General features: G+C 35.5%; 2 protein-coding genes and 2 pseudogenes across 2 annotated transcripts; 2 read left to right on the top strand and 2 right to left on the bottom strand.

Annotated features, from left to right (window-relative positions):
* The first annotated feature begins 1,126 nt into the window (after window positions 1–1,126).
* LOC143591153 (large ribosomal subunit protein uL13c-like) lies at window positions 1,127–2,964 on the top strand. The gene is made up of 4 exons (XM_077071448.1): window positions 1,127–1,336; window positions 1,809–1,994; window positions 2,122–2,292; window positions 2,839–2,964. Exons 1-4 carry the CDS (start codon window positions 1,133–1,135, stop codon window positions 2,953–2,955), a joined length of 678 nt encoding a protein of 225 aa, XP_076927563.1. The 5' UTR covers window positions 1,127–1,132; the 3' UTR covers window positions 2,956–2,964.
* Window positions 2,965–3,654: 690 nt separating this feature from the next.
* Window positions 3,655–5,273, bottom strand: LOC143591144 (putative serine/threonine-protein kinase PBL7 pseudogene; annotated as a pseudogene).
* A 7,236-nt stretch (window positions 5,274–12,509) lies between these two features.
* On the top strand, window positions 12,510–14,485 carry LOC143591152 (large ribosomal subunit protein uL13c-like). The gene is made up of 4 exons (XM_077071447.1): window positions 12,510–12,719; window positions 13,192–13,377; window positions 13,505–13,675; window positions 14,222–14,485. The coding sequence occupies exons 1-4, from the start codon at window positions 12,516–12,518 to the stop codon at window positions 14,336–14,338; spliced, it is 678 nt and encodes a 225-aa protein (XP_076927562.1). The 5' UTR covers window positions 12,510–12,515; the 3' UTR covers window positions 14,339–14,485.
* A 414-nt stretch (window positions 14,486–14,899) lies between these two features.
* LOC143591151 (putative receptor-like protein kinase At5g59700) lies at window positions 14,900–16,548 on the bottom strand (annotated as a pseudogene).
* Between the last annotated feature and the right edge of the window lie 868 nt (window positions 16,549–17,416).

Here is a 17,416-nt window from a genome sequence, read left to right as displayed (position 1 = left end):
TTGTTTTAGGTACAAGTCATAATGCATATGATTTTGAAAATTTATGGATAAAATGTTCTTTAATTCACCAATGTTCACCGTAAACTTTCATTTACAAAAAATAGATAGAACATTTGTCCTTCAACTTCACTTTAATTTGAGTATCGTATTGCTATACTTTTTAGTTTTAAAAAAATTAACATGTTAACTGATTACCGGTTAGAAAAACTGGCAACATGCCAAGTCGGGCGAAATCGTGGTCATGTGTAAAGCTATATTAGGGTCAGAACGAGTCGAAAAAAAGGGTTAATTTGGTTCGAGTCAGGTTGGTTTGGGTTTGATTCGAAAGGAGTCAAGTTAGAACACGTTTCAGGTTACGGTGTCGGTTCATAACGGATTCGGGTCAAAACAGGTTGGTTTAAAAAAATGATTTTATGTGAAATTACTGTATATTTCAGCTTTATTTCTTGATTATTACCATTGATCATGCAGATGCCATTGTTTACATGCATCAGGGCTGATAAACACGTGCCCAACACCACGTAACGCGCGCAACTTAATCTTGGTATGTGCTCAACCCGGCGCCACGCACGGTTTTGGTTAAGTATGTTATATGTGTTTAATCTTTGGTTACACGCGTACTGGCTTTGCATGGGTTACACATCCAACTTCGGGTTATGTGTGCACCATCATCAAGTGAGGCATGTATCGACACTTATAATGCGTTCAATGTCGTTACGCACGCTCCCGCCACATCATGCAGGCACCCATGCTTTCACCAAACACGATGAAACCCACGCACAAAATGAACATCCAACAAACCATACGCACATGCGGCATGCCTACTCGCATTGATGACCAGTTATACAACACACAAAACAATACATACTAATACGAGGGGATAATTTTTGCAGACCCGCGGCAACGCGTGAGCACTTGTGCTAGTTAAAACTAAAGAGTCGAATGATTATTTTTATTCTATAGTATAGGGTAGAAACAATGGGTTTATATATATATATATCCGGGAAACTTACACTTACAGGGGGTGTATATGAAAAATAAAAATAAGCATTTCATTTCAGCAATAAATAAAGCTTACCTTATCCTCCATTGAAGAACACAACACTATCAGCAGCAGCAGCAGCAAACGGCGATGGCGTACGCAACAGCATCATCGTCTTCAATTCTCGCATCACAGTACAACAACAACAGGTCTCCACTTCTCTTCAGCTTCTCAACAATTGGAGCTCGAACGCACAAAAAAAACTTTCAAATTCGTTGCCAAGTAATTCAAAAGAGAAACCTTGCGCCTGTTGAGCAGCGCTGGATGTTCACCGATTCAGATTTCACAGGACCGGTATCTATTTCTTTGTTGTTGTTGAGTCAAATTGAAAATATTAACATTCATTTTAGGTTATGTTAATTGGGTAAACATTGAAAATTGGGGGTGGACTTTTGGACTGTTGGAGATAAGGCCTAATTCTCTTAAATCAACACTTGATTCTATGAGACCCTAATCGGCATCGCTAGTCAGTACGTTTAATCGCTATTTGGTCAAACTTTGTCAATACTGAAAAATATTATATATAAAATTTGGTATATATATATATATATGTATGTATATTTGAAAATTACATATAATTTCCAATCCAATTAATCAGTATTAATCGCTAGTCTCTACCCCACCTCCCGACTAGCGCATATCAGTTTCTACTACACTGTAAGGAAACTGCTGCAAGTAATTCCTAAAATGTGTATACCATTTTCAGTAAGTTTATTGTAGTTGAGTTTATTATTTTCAGTAAGATAATAAACATTTTTGTTTTCAGGATGTATGGAACAATACATGGTACCCTAAAGCCGAAGATCATGTGAACACAGAAAAGACATGGTACGTGGTTGATGCAACCGATAAGATTCTCGGAAGGCTGGCATCAACTATAGCCATTCACATACGTGGCAAGAATCTTGCTACCTATACTCCCAGTGTAGATATGGGAGCTTTTGTAATTGTGGTATGTTAGAACTCACATCTACTGTATTACGTTTTGGAATAGTTATGCAAAATAGTAACATTGTTTTACTATTGTTTTTGGAGAATGCATGCTAGTTAGACTAATGTTATGATGTTGGTTAATGTAGGTAAATGCTGATAAAGTTGCAGTCTCGGGCAAAAAGAGAACCCAAAAACTGTACAGGAGGCACTCGGGCAGACCGGGTGGGATGAAAGTTGAAACCTTTGATCAGCTTCAACAAAGGATTCCAGAAAGGATCATTGAGCATGCGGTTCGTGGGATGCTTCCAAAGGGAAGGGTGAGACTTCACATTTTTTAACACACACACACACACATACAAGGAGAGGCTCAGTAAAAAAGATCAAGTTATTGCGAGAACAAACATCGTTCAATTTTTTTCCATCAACAATTCATATTTTTAAAACTTTATTTCTTATCTACAAGTGTCTATGTTTAAGTGCATAAAAACCATTAAACTAATTTGTTCAGAAGTTTTCTACTTGTGTAGGTAATAGGTTAGTTGTTGAAATTATACATGCACATGATTTACACATGTGTAGGTTCTAACGTTCTATAAATAAATGAATTTTGTTTATATATTTCTTTAGAATATTAGAAGAGATGAAGAAGTGTTGTATATCAGCCATTTTCTTGTATTTTTTTTTTCAAATTGAAGAAAACGAGTGATTTATTTTGTTACTTAGATTCTCGCAAAAAACTATCTTCTGTGCAGTGCCTAAATGCATATATATGCACTTCAAAATAAAATGCTACCAATATTATATTTCTTTTTAAATAATCCTTACAAATATTGATATCAATATGCAAATAACTTGTTTTGTAGCTTGGAAGAGATCTTTTTACTCACCTAAAGGTGTACACGGGTCCAGACCATCCACACCAAGCGCAAAAGCCGATCGATTTGCCTATAAGGGACAAGAGGATACAGAAACAGACCTAGTTTTTCTTTAGTTTCCTTCAATTTTAATTTTAAAATGTACGTCTAAATTGCTAAACGATAGTCCAAGCATATTCCTTCTTTCCTTTTTGTAATTCCAAGTTGTAGTAGGGATGCCAATTACTATAATGCCACTTGTTTTACGAGTTATTTACGGCCAATCTAATTCCTTATGCAACATATTGTACATTTGAACAAAAAATTGGTTACTAGTATCGACAACGCCAATGGATATAGTTCATGCCTTCATCACCATAATTATAACGGATGGCCATCTTTATTGCAAACTGCTTAGAACCCTTATATCTCATATTAGTGCATAACATTCTCAAATCTTTATGTACATCTTATAAGTAAAAAATTATATTGCGTATACTTGCGATATAAAAAAACTGAAAGAAAATATTAATTACTAATGTAAAATTGACTTCCAGATGTAAACAAATTTGAATGAAATAATCTCAAAATAAGCATAGACCACTAGTTATAAGTTACCTTGAATAAGATACTCTATCCTATCCAACATGAACATACAACATCTACTAACATTGAAAATAGGATAGGAATATAGAATTGACAACCTTGAGAAACCATCATGCCCTCCAACAATGAGGATAGAGTCACTTTCATAACTGAACTACACTACTTGCAAAAATTGTTTCAAATGAAAGTGAGTTTGATCGATCTGCATTCGTTCACCCGTCATCCAACCGGACCAGGCTCATGAATGTTATATCTTTCAAAAACTATTTTACGGTTTTCTGACCACCATGTCCCAGCTTGTTGCTCATCAAAATTCCTATGGCTGCACATCAAACACACAATATTACAAATTTAATATTCCTGTACACTTAGTTTGGGAATATAATTCCATAATGAAACCAATCTACAAATAGGGATTTGGAAATGCACACTGGGGTGGGATATCCCCTCAGAATACTTTTGTAATGACTATTCGGTATCTCTTTTTTTCATTAAACTTACCACAAATTAAGGAAAATTTTCACAATGCATGAAATCCCTTGAATTAATCATCTTGTTAATTAAATTAAATAATGATTAACATAGAAAAGATACCTAAAGCGAACTCTTTTGAGTTTATTGGTTCCATCTGGTGAAGAGGAAATTGTTACATACACACCAGGCATATATGTTTCAACCCGATCATCCTCAACTGGATCAACGACATTACTGCCTCTATCATATGTTGGATTGCTAGCATCGGACCGATTATTCTCCCCTTCTTGTGAAGGAACTGGTATGCTAACATTCCCTCTAATAGTTGTTCTTTCATTAATTTCTTTACTTTCACTTGTCCCTGAGCGTCCAAGTGAAAACAACGACCATACATTCTTGATGCCCATCCTTCCCTGGCTAGAGGTAGTGCTTCTTTCTTGATATGCCAATGCTCGATCAAGACTGCCTAAAACCTCAGTCATAGTTGGTCGCTGATTTGGATGACTAATCAAACATCGAGCTGCAATACACGAGAATTCCTTCAAAGAACTCTTTGAAATGTGGTCCCTTAAACTAGGACGAACAATGTGACCGAGTTTTCCTTGTTTGATCAGGTCTTGAGCCCATATTGCTAAACCTTCATCAAGACTCTCGTCCAAAGCCGGCCTTCCAGATAACACCTCAATCAATACAACCCCAAAGGCATAAACATCGGATTTTCTTGTCAGTCTGCCGGTGTAGAAATAATTTGGATCCATATACCCAAAGGTGCCTTTAACTGCGGTGCTAACATGTGTACGTGTCTGATTTATCGGCCCTATTTTAGCCAATCCGAAGTCTGCAATCTTGGCAGCGTAATTCTCATCCAACAAAATGTTGGAGCTTTTCACATCACGATGTATGATTCCATCTTGTGTGCTAGTACCAGTGTGCAGGTAGTCCAGACCACGTGCAGCTCCAATGCATATCTTGAGCCATTGAGACCAAGTCAAAAGTGTAGCTTTCTTGTGAAGATGATCATAAAGGGTTCCGTTATGAACGTACTCATAAACAAGGGCCATCTCTTTCTCCTCATTGCAATAACCGATCAAAGACACTAGGTTACAATGGCGCACCCTTGAAAGCATCTCGACTTCAACCCAGAACTCAGGCGCTCCTTGATCGGCCATGAAATGCATTCGCTTAATGGCGTAGGTATTTGTTAGGCTATCAAATATCTTTCCTTTGTATACCTTACCAAACCCACCCTCACCAATGCACCATTTCTCATCAAAGTTATCCGTTGCGGAACTGAGTTCAGACATTGAAAAGCAACCCGGTGAGGATGCAGTCTTCTCATCTTTGGTAGTTTCAGTTAACATCATTTTGTCACAAATATGAATACAACTGTCCGGAATTATTATATATTCAAAGCTTGTTGTTCACTTTAGATCTTTCCTAAAAATACACAATCCAAAGGACTTAAATTAGTTCTAGCGTCCGTTCGCACGACTGATCTAACAATTTAATGCTGTTCGATACATGTATTCATAAACCTAGATCGAAACTAAACTATGGCATGAAACTAATCTATGAACACTCTTTGACATTTATCATTCAAACAATTACAATAAAATAAAGTGAAGGTAGTGAAAACAAACGAAGCTAAGAGTGAATAGTTTGGCGAATGCTTCGTGTGAGAGATTAATTAAATAATCAGCAAAATAGTAATACATAATTATGGAAAAACTTACAGAGTCGTAGCTTATTATCAAAAGACAGATAACTTGAAGACAAAAGCAGACTTCATAATTGACTTCACCTTCTCATCTCATGGTGGGTGAGTTACAATAGCTATCCTGCGACTATCATTCATATTACACTTTACACCCTTTCAAGAAAGTTAAACCATTCCATGAAGATTAGGTTGTTTTAGTGCAACATTTTAAGCTCTATGCGTGTAAACGAATAGGAACAAGTTCATCTTTACTTTAAATTAGGTAAGCAAACCCGTAAAGTTGCGGCAACGAAGCTATGCGAATTTGGTCGATATCGATTATATTTATTATGGCACTGGCACTAAATGCAAAAGAATAAATATATCTGGAAACACTATAACGGTATTGGTACACACACAACTTGTGATCAAAGCGATACAAATTTGTGTTGTATCAGTTAGGTTGTTTACGATAACGACACTAAATTAAAAAAAAACTAAATTAGTTAACGCCAAGAATAGTGATAACATTTGTACAACTTATGATAAGAAAAAAGAACATATTGAAAACAACGTTTATTCCGTTAGTAAACTCATGCGTTGCATTGGCGAGTCGACACAAATTCTGCTAGTATAAGTTATGTTCATTTCCGTGCGGTGGCCAAAGTAACATAATACGAAAAGCTAATAGTGACACATAAATAGCTTATACATTAACATACTTAGAATTACGTTTATTTGCCACCGGTAAAACTCGGGCTTTGCGACGACGATAGATAGTAAAACTAAACTCAAAAAGTATATGAAGAGGTATGTACCCGCCTTAACATCGAGCGGGGCGGGTCAACCCACAAGATATAGACAAGAGGCTTGAAATCAAGATATCATGAAGGCACAAAGCCAAAACCTATGCGCACGGCGCATATCATATATGCTCACGCATCACATATGCTCACGCATATCACATCTGCGCGTGGCGCATATCGCATGCTCACGCATCATATATGCTCACGCATATCACATCTGCGCGTGGCGCATATTACATATGCTTGCGCATATCACTTCTGCGCATGAAACATCTGCGCGTGAGAATAAAGAGAAGACTTCGCGCATCCTCAGGATAGGCGCATATCACACGTGCACATAATCAACATCGTCCTTATCCAAATCAGGATAAGGACAACCTTGATTGTGCTCATCAGCAACCTTCCAGAAGGTATCCTTTAAGGAATAAGAATATGCTGATGTTGACAGCTGCCAATGAAAGGTGGACAACTCAGCAAAACCCATGTGCTACCACGTGATTGCACATGGGTCAGGTGAAATACCTGGGTCAGAGAATAATCAATGAAAAAGCACCAGGTCCTAAGGACACGTGGCGCAAAGTAACAGGAGGAGGCCAAAAAGGCCCTAATGGGATCTGAGCCCAATCATTGGAAACCCTAACACTATAAATACCACACCACCTCCACAAGGGGAGGTAAGCAAGAAAATACATTCTCTGATTTGGGTTAGGTCAGAGAATGTCAGAAACATTCTCTGACATTTCGTTAACCTCGTACCCGCTGCCTTTCCGGCGCCGTCACCGCCGGAAAACCGGGCAGTGGCCGGAAAAGCGTATTTCTGCACCGTTTTTCGTCCCGTTCGATCCAGATATGAGCTAGGATGACCTCTAGGCTCATCTTTTGATCGGCTTATACCCGATTCCACGTGGATCTCGTGACTTTAACGGTTTAAGGGTGTCGGCTCGTTGTTCTGCGACTAAATCTAACGGGTTTGAGTTCATACAATATCATAATATCACTACCTTGGATCGGTGCTCGAGTTACCCTTGGGTTCGGCTAGAGAGAAAAAAGAGAAACTAGAGAGAGAGCTTAAGTGTGTGTTTTGGGTGGTGTATGGAATATGTGAAATGAATGAATTAATGAGAATTTATGGTTTATATATTATGGATCATGGGCTTAAGCCCATGGTCTTTTCTTTTTTCTTTTTTTTTACCCAAGTCCATAACTCATATCCATTTAACCCAACAGAAGCCCGACTCACAGTAACTCACAACTTATTTTATTAACTGAAACGAGAAAACGGGATGTTATAGACGATCATTTGTGTGTTGGAGAGATTTGTTATATTATACATATTTGTGCTTTTCTTTATAGTCTTGATTTCCATGCTCCACCATGGCCAAAAAGGTTTTGGAGAGTCGATTAAGGTTACAACAACGATGGTGAACCAGTTTCTTAATTTGTAGTCGTTAGTCACCCCATTCACAGGTAATTTCAAAACCATTTTCACTTACATTTGTTTAGATATATTAATTGAACTTAGTTTAAAGTTTTGGTGCAGATGATTTATTTTATACACCTGCTTCTCAAAGATAATTGTTTACTTTAATTAATCGTTTAAAAGGATTTGACGAGGAGCTTTAGCTTTTCTCTAGATTGGTATGCAATCAGTTCAGCTTTTATGTTTTATTCTTGTTTCTTCATTATGTTCTTAGCCTTTGTCTTGTGGTAGTTTTTGTATGTCTGAAACTAAAGTTTCTTGCTTTATTAATCTAAATTTTTATAATTCAAATCTAAATATGGTGATATGTTTGAGGAATAATGTAATTGACATATTTTGCGTTCTATTTTGTTCTTGTTAAGAATGATGCTTTCAATCGTTTCTAAAAACTTCTTGTTAGATTATTGTTTTCATTTACTTTTCACATCTTGCACTTTATTTCTCACCTCTTACCTTGTTCATGAGTTTTCACTAAATTAAAATTTTCTTCTATTAGCCTCTCTCAATCAATCAATTAGTTATTCCATTTCATATGATGGGCATGCTAGTATTTTTGTATCACTGTGATTTTGATAATGCTTCTTTAATGTAGATTAATTTTGTATCACTGTGATTTTCATAATGTTTCTTTAGTGTTAAACATCCATCTTATAAATGCTTATAGGTTGATGGGAGTGCTTAGCTGGGTATCACATCTTTTTAGGTTGATGGTTACACCACGAGACTACAATAAAAGAAAAAACAAAGGATTGCTGTGAAAATTTTTACTCTTTGAATATGCAGCTAAATCTAATTTTTCGTTGGATGAGATCTCTTCAATGAAATCCTGAACCAAATGTCGGTGGCTTGATTTTTGTTATCATGTTTTTATACATGTAACTAAATTATCGTGTAATGCTGGTTTGATGGGAATATGAATGATTGCAGTTAGTTTTTTTTGTTCAATTTTTGTGCATTTGCACTTTTATAAATCAAATATGGTTTGTGTGGATGCTTAATTATCTTTCTTTGCACTCAAACTTGTGTTAGGGCTGATGGTGTATTTTCCAAACTTTCTATACTCTAAATACGATTCTTTTGCAAATCTAGCGTTTCATTCTCAGAATTTTGGCAACAATCGATTTATAGGTCAACTGCCGCTGATTACAGGCATCCAACGGGTCATAGTTCATTAACCGCTGAACTTATATCAGGGGCACTTTGGGGTTAAAACTGCAAAATGGCAGAATTTAAATATGAAATATATCAAAACCAGATTGGGTGATTCAGTTTGCAGCAAAATAGTATAACATATACGTTGGTCCAGATTTTACACGAGTACGACGTGAAGGGTAGGCAGGTTTAACGGGTATAACTTATTTACCGAGCTGCAAACTTACATGGCTGCAATTTATCTGGTAAAACCTATGATATAGAAACGTTTACGATCCAAGAGATTGATAAGACTTTTAACTTTTGTTAGTTGTATAATTTCAACCTTTAACAGTCCTCTTGTGCATGAATGATGATGACCTTGATAGTGGTTAATTTGTTCTTAAAGTATACTTATAATTTCGATAATAATTCATTTTAGCTAAGTGATTAAAAATTTTGGGGGAAACACTTGAATTAATGCAATACATCATGTATTAGGCTTGTAAATGAATCAAACGAAAACAAATAAAGGCATATTCATTTTGGTTCATGTTCGTTCATTAAGAAAATGAACATGTTTGCGTTCGTTAATTTGTGTTTGTTCAAAACCTAAATTGACATAATTGAGGCAAATATAAACTAGCACAAACGAGCATAAGTTAGCATTAATGAGCGCAAATAAAAAGTTCTAATACATCACAATTCATCTAAAAAACACATCTATATTAGTGGTTTAAACTTACATGATTTGTTCATAATATCATCACGAGTCTACAAAATTACATCAAAACAATCCCCTTTTGAGTTTATATTTATATAAATATAACTATTTATTTATTTATTAAAATTAAATGAACATAAACAAATAAACATAAACGGATGTTTACGAACATAAATGAAAGAACAAAAAGTGTGTCCATATTTGTTTGTTTAGTTAAGTGAAACAAAAATTTTGTGCATGGCCGTTCATTTAATTAAATTAACGAACATCCTGCTGAATAGTTCATGAACGTTCGGTTCATTTACATGTCTATTTATATTATTATCAAATCATGTATAAATTCATTACGACTATCATTGTCATTTCAGTGGATGATATGCAATTTGAAGCTCCCCTCAAAATTGTGATGTAACCAGATCCCACTTTGAGGGCAAAGAACCATCTTGTTGTTATATTTGATGATAACTTAAAGAAGTTAGTAGACGAGATGTTTGATGTAATGTACAAGTTCTCTTTTATGTGTATCTGTAGTGTTGTATTTTCTCATGGTTTATGTGCGGGACTGTTAACTATCAGTTGTTGATTGCATAGCAAACTAAAGTTTGTTAAAGTGTCAATCCAGTTACAAATATGTTCAGTAGTTATTGGAATTTTAAGTGTGTTTTTGTATGTTGTGGACTTCGTAATGTTGACAATTTGTGGAAGGTTATTGCAATTTGAAATGCATATTTTTATTGCTGGAGAAGTGCAATTCAAATAATGTCAAGATTTACATTATTGTGTAGTGGCTTTAACATATCAGCAATGTTAAAGTGCCACGTATGCGTTAGGCCTTTACAAAAATCACAATTTAACAATGGTGTAGTGGTTTTAACTAATAAGTTAAATTAAATAAAAAATTTAATATGCATGTATGTTATTGGTGGAAGGTGAGGTGGCATGCTAATGACGCTCCTAAATATCTTAAGTACACATAACTTAACTAGCTTTTCAACCCGTGTATTACACGGGATTTTCAAATTGATAAAAATTAATAAAGTTTGTTATTTGAAATAAAGACACAAAATTAAATGAAAAAAATAAATGAATTATATAGTACAAACAATAATAAGTATAGAATCTTAATTTTACAAATTAGAGAAAATCTTTTTATATACAACATTTGTTGTTTTATCACAAGTACGCACTATTTAGTATTATTAGGACTATAAACATAATCAACATTTTTTATTTTATGTTTTTATTTTGTATCTTTTTTTTTGTTTCAAATAATTAATTTTATTAATTTAAACATTGACAAATCTCATGTATGACACGCGTTCTAGAGCTAGCTGAAATGAACAAATGATAAAATAAATTTATTTAGGTTTACATTCATAGTCTAATTTTCCTCCTAATTTTCTAAGTTATAACCCTTTTGACAAAATGGTGTTACCCATGACCCATGTATAGCTAGAATAAATGAGGTGAGATATTAGAAAATTAGGAAATAAAATTAGGCTAGGATTAAATATGGTTAGGACACCTAATCATCATTATTTTTGTTTATTAGAAGAGTAAGATAAGATATCTATATTTATGCTATATATAAACCAAATAACAAGGATCTATTAAAATTAAAGAGGTACAAGATTTATTGTTTTAGGTACAAGTCATAATGCATATGATTTTGAAAATTTATGGATAAAATGTTCTTTAATTCACCAATGTTCACCATAAACTTTCATTTACAAAAAATAGATAGAACATTTGTCCTTCAACTTCACTTTAATTTGAGTATCGTATTGCTATACTTTTTAGTTTTAAAAAAATTAACATGTTAACTGATTACCGGTTAGAAAAACTGGCAACATGCCAAGTCGGACGAAATCGTGGTCATGTGTAAAGCTATATTAGGGTCAGAACGAGTCGAAAAAAAGGGTTAATTTGGTTCGAGTCAGGTTGGTTTGGGTTTGATTCGAAAGGAGTCAAGTTAGAACACGTTTCAGGTTACGGTGTCGGTTCATAACGGATTCGGGTCAAAACAGGTTGGTTTAAAAAAATGATTTTATGTGAAATTACTGTATATTTCAGCTTTATTTCTTGATTATTACCATTGATCATGCAGATGCCATTGTTTACATGCATCAGGGCTGATAAACACGTGCCCAACACCACGTAACGCGCGCAACTTAATCTTGGTATGTGCTCAACCCGGCGCCACGCACGGTTTTGGTTAAGTATGTTATATGTGTTTAATCTTTGGTTACACGCGTACTGGCTTTGCATGGGTTACACATCCAACTTCGGGTTATGTGTGCACCATCATCAAGTGAGGCATGTATCGACACTTATAATGCGTTCAATGTCGTTACGCACGCTCCCGCCACATCATGCAGGCACCCATGCTTTCACCAAACACGATGAAACCCACGCACAAAATGAACATCCAACAAACCATACGCACATGCGGCATGCCTACTCGCATTGATGACCAGTTATACAACACACAAAACAATACATACTAATACGAGGGGATAATTTTTGCGGACCCGCGGCAACGCGTGAGCACTTGTGCTAGTTAAAACTAAAGAGTCGAATGATTATTTTTATTCTATAGTATAGGGTAGAAACAATGGGTTTATATATATATATCCGGGAAACTTACACTTACAGGGGGTGTATATGAAAAATAAAAATAAGCATTTCATTTCAGCAATAAATAAAGCTTACCTTATCCTCCATTGAAGAACACAACACTATCAGCATCAGCAGCAGCAGCAAACGGCGATGGCGTACGCAACAGCATCATCGTCTTCAATTCTCGCATCACAGTACAACAACAACAGGTCTCCACTTCTCTTCAGCTTCTCAACAATTGGAGCTCGAACGCACAAAAAAAACTTTCAAATTCGTTGCCAAGTAATTCAAAAGAGAAACCTTGCGCCTGTTGAGCAGCGCTGGATGTTCACCGATTCAGATTTCACAGGACCGGTATCTATTTCTTTGTTGTTGTTGAGTCAAATTGAAAATATTAACATTCATTTTAGGTTATGTTAATTGGGTAAACATTGAAAATTGGGGGTGGACTTTTGGACTGTTGGAGATAAGGCCTAATTCTCTTAAATCAACACTTGATTCTATGAGACCCTAATCGACATCGCTAGTCAGTACGTTTAATCGCTATTTGGTCAAACTTTGTCAATACTGAAAAATATTATATATAAAATTTGGTATATATATATATATATGTATGTATATTTGAAAATTACATATAATTTCCAATCCAATTAATCAGTATTAATCGCTAGTCTCTACCCCACCTCCCGACTAGCGCATATCAGTTTCTACTACACTGTAAGGAAACTGCTGCAAGTAATTCCTAAAATGTGTATACCATTTTCAGTAAGTTTATTGCAGTTGAGTTTATTATTTTCAGTAAGATAATAAACATTTTTGTTTTCAGGATGTATGGAACAATACATGGTACCCTAAAGCCGAAGATCATGTGAACACAGAAAAGACATGGTACGTGGTTGATGCAACCGATAAGATTCTCGGAAGGCTGGCATCAACTATAGCCATTCACATACGTGGCAAGAATCTTGCTACCTATACTCCCAGTGTAGATATGGGAGCTTTTGTAATTGTGGTATGTTAGAACTCACATCTACTGTATTACGTTTTGGAATAGTTATGCAAAATAGTAACATTGTTTTACTATTGTTTTTGGAGAATGCATGCTAGTTAGACTAATGTTATGATGTTGGTTAATGTAGGTAAATGCTGATAAAGTTGCAGTCTCGGGCAAAAAGAGAACCCAAAAACTGTACAGGAGGCACTCGGGCAAACCGGGTGGGATGAAAGTTGAAACCTTTGATCAGCTTCAACAAAGGATTCCAGAAAGGATCATTGAGCATGCGGTTCGTGGGATGCTTCCAAAGGGAAGGGTGAGACTTCACATTTTTTAACACACACACACACACATACAAGGAGAGGCTCAGTAAAAAAGATCAAGTTATTGCGAGAACAAACATCGTTCAATTTTTTTCCATCAACAATTCATATTTTTAAAACTTTATTTCTTATCTACAAGTGTCTATGTTTAAGTGCATAAAAACCATTAAACTAATTTGTTCAGAAGTTTTCTACTTGTGTAGGTAATAGGTTAGTTGTTGAAATTATACATGCACATGATTTACACATGTGTAGGTTCTAACGTTCTATAAATAAATGAATTTTGTTTATATATTTCTTTAGAATATTAGAAGAGATGAAGAAGTGTTGTATATCAGCCATTTTCTTGTATTTTTTTTTTCAAATTGAAGAAAACGAGTGATTTATTTTGTTACTTAGATTCTCGCAAAAAACTATCTTCTGTGCAGTGCCTAAATGCATATATATGCACTTCAAAATAAAATGCTACCAATATTATATTTCTTTTTAAATAATCCTTACAAATATTGATATCAATATGCAAATAACTTGTTTTGTAGCTTGGAAGAGATCTTTTTACTCACCTAAAGGTGTACACGGGTCCAGACCATCCACACCAAGCGCAAAAGCCGATCGATTTGCCTATAAGGGACAAGAGGATACAGAAACAGACCTAGTTTTTCTTTAGTTTCCTTCAATTTTAATTTCAAAATGTACGTCTAAATTGCTAAACGATAGTCCAAGCATATTCCTTCTTTCCTTTTTGTAATTCCAAGTTGTAGTAGGGATGCCAATTACTATAATGCCACTTGTTTTACGAGTTATTTACGGCCAATCTAATTCCTTATGCAACATATTGTACATTTGAACAAAAAATTGGTTACTAGTATCGACAACGCCAATGGATATAGTTCATGCCTTCATCACCATAATTATAACGGATGGCCATCTTTATTGCAAACTGCTTAGAACCCTTATATCTCATATTAGTGCATAACATTCTCAAATCTTTATGTACATCTTATAAGTAAAAAATTATATTGCGTATACTTGCGATATAAAAAAACTGAAAGAAAATATTAATTACTAATGTAAAATTGACTTCCAGATGTAAACAAATTTGAATGAAATAATCTCAAAATAAGCATAGACCACTAGTTATAAGTTACCTTGAATAAGATACTCTATCCTATCCAACATGAACATACAACATCTACTAACATTGAAAATAGGATAGGAATATAGAATTGACAACCTTGAGAAACCATCATGCCCTCCAACAATGAGGATAGAGTCACTTTCATAACTGAACTACACTACTTGCAAAAATTGTTTCAAATGAAAGTGAGTTTGATCGATCTGCATTCGTTCACCCGTCATCCAACCGGACCAGGCTCATGAATGTTATATCTTTCAAAAACTATTTTACGGTTTTCTGACCACCATGTCCCAGCTTGTTGCTCATCAAAATTCCTACGGCTGCACATCAAACACACAATATTACAAATTTAATATTCCTGTACACTTAGTTTGGGAATATAATTCCATAATGAAACCAATCTACAAATAGGGATTTGGAAATGCACACTGGGGTGGGATATCCCCTCAGAATACTTTTGTAATGACTATTCGGTATCTCTTTTTTTCATTAAACTTACCACAAATTAAGGAAAATTTTCACAATGCATGAAATCCCTTGAATTAATCATCTTGTTAATTAAATTAAATAATGATTAACATAGAAAAGATACCTAAAGCGAACTCTTTTGAGTTTATTGGTTCCATCTGGTGAAGAGGAAATTGTTACATACACACCAGGCATATATGTTTCAACCCGATCATCCTCAACTGGATCAACGACATTACTGCCTCTATCATATGTTGGATTGCTAGCATCGGACCGATTATTCTCCCCTTCTTGTGAAGGAACTGGTATGCTAACATTCCCTCTAATTGTTCTTTCATTAATTTCTTTACTTTCACTTGTCCCTGAGCGTCCAAGTGAAAACAACGACCATACATTCTTGATGCCCATCCTTCCCTGGCTAGAGGTAGTGCTTCTTTCTTGATATGCCAATGCTCGATCAAGACTGCCTAAAACCTCAGTCATAGTTGGTCGCTGATTTGGATGACTAATCAAACATCGAGCTGCAATACACGAGAATTCCTTCAAAGAACTCTTTGAAATGTGGTCCCTTAAACTAGGACGAACAATGTGACTGAGTTTTCCTTGTTTGATCAGGTCTTGAGCCCATATTGCTAAACCTTCATCAAGACTCTCGTCCAAAGCCGGCCTTCCAGATAACACCTCAATCAATACAACCCCAAAGGCATAAACATCGGATTTTCTTGTCAGTCTGCCGGTGTAGAAATAATTTGGATCCATATACCCAAAGGTGCCTTTAACTGCGGTGCTAACATGTGTACGTGTCTGATTTATCGGCCCTATTTTAGCCAATCCGAAGTCTGCAATCTTGGCAGCGTAATTCTCATCCAACAAAATGTTGGAGCTTTTCACATCACGATGTATGATTCCATCTTGTGTGCTAGTACCAGTGTGCAGGTAGTCCAGACCACGTGCAGCTCCAATGCATATCATAAAGGGTTCCGTTATGAACGTACTCATAAACAAGGGCCATCTCTTTCTCCTCATTGCAATAACCGATCAAAGACACTAGGTTACAATGGCGCACCCTTGAAAGCATCTCGACTTCAACCCAGAACTCAGGCGCTCCTTGATCGGCCATGAAATGCATTCGCTTAATGGCGTAGGTATTTGTTAGGCTATCAAATATCTTTCCTTTGTATACCTTACCAAACCCACCCTCACCAATGCACCATTTCTCATCAAAGTTATCCGTTGCGGAACTGAGTTCAGACATTGAAAAGCAACCCGGTGAGGATGCAGTCTTCTCACCTTTGGTAGTTTCAGTTAACATCATTTTGTCACAAATATGAATACAACTGTCCGGAATTATTATATATTCAAAGCTTGTTGTTCACTTTAGATCTTTCCTAAAAATACACAATCCAAAGGACTTAAATTAGTTCTAGCGTCCGTTCGCACGACTGATCTAACAATTTAATGCTGTTCGATACATGTATTCATAAACCTAGATCGAAACTAAACTATGGCATGAAACTAATCTATGAACACTCTTTGACATTTATCATTCAAACAATTACAATAAAATAAAGTGAAGGTAGTGAAAACAAACGAAGCTAAGAGTGAATAGTTTGGCGAATGCTTCGTGTGAGAGATTAATTAAATAATCAGCAAAATAGTAATACATAATTATGGAAAAACTTACAGAGTCGTAGCTTATTATCAAAAGACAGATAACTTGAAGACAAAAGCAGACTTCATAATTGACTTCACCTTCTCATCTCATGGTGGGTGAGTTACAATAGCTATCCTGCGACTATCATTCATATTACACTTTACACCCTTTCAAGAAAGTTAAACCATTCCATGAAGATTAGGTTGTTTTAGTGCAACATTTTAAGCTCTATGCGTGTAAACGAATAGGAACAAGTTCATCTTTACTTTAAATTAGGTAAGCAAACCCGTAAAGTTGCGGCAACGAAGCTATGCGAATTTGGTCGATATCGATTATATTTATTATGGCACTGGCACTAAATGCAAAAGAATAAATATATCTGGAAACACTATAACGGTATTGGTACACACACAACTTGTGATCAAAGCGATACAAATTTGTGTTGTATCAGTTAGGTTGTTTACGATAACGACA

This window comes from Bidens hawaiensis, unplaced genomic scaffold, assembly GCF_021521415.1.
Source record: "Bidens hawaiensis isolate Kalapana, Puna unplaced genomic scaffold, B.hawaiensis_p1.1 tig00039333_1, whole genome shotgun sequence".
Classification (NCBI taxonomy): Eukaryota; Viridiplantae; Streptophyta; class Magnoliopsida; order Asterales; family Asteraceae; genus Bidens; species Bidens hawaiensis.
This window is presented reverse-complemented; position numbering and strand designations above follow the sequence as displayed.

Excerpts from the sequence above, each read along its gene's own strand:
- LOC143591153 (XM_077071448.1), top strand. The coding sequence starts at position 1,133 with ATGGCGTACGCAACAGCATCATCGTCTTCAATTCTCGCATCACAGTAC. Across the intron at positions 1,995-2,121 it reads TGGGAGCTTTTGTAATTGTG|GTAAATGCTGATAAAGTTGC; the intron begins GTATGTTAGAAC and ends TGGTTAATGTAG. Across the intron at positions 2,293-2,838 it reads GGATGCTTCCAAAGGGAAGG|CTTGGAAGAGATCTTTTTAC; the intron begins GTGAGACTTCAC and ends CTTGTTTTGTAG.
- LOC143591152 (XM_077071447.1), top strand. The coding sequence starts at position 12,516 with ATGGCGTACGCAACAGCATCATCGTCTTCAATTCTCGCATCACAGTAC. Across the intron at positions 12,720-13,191 it reads ATTCAGATTTCACAGGACCG|GATGTATGGAACAATACATG; the intron begins GTATCTATTTCT and ends TTTTGTTTTCAG. Across the intron at positions 13,378-13,504 it reads TGGGAGCTTTTGTAATTGTG|GTAAATGCTGATAAAGTTGC; the intron begins GTATGTTAGAAC and ends TGGTTAATGTAG.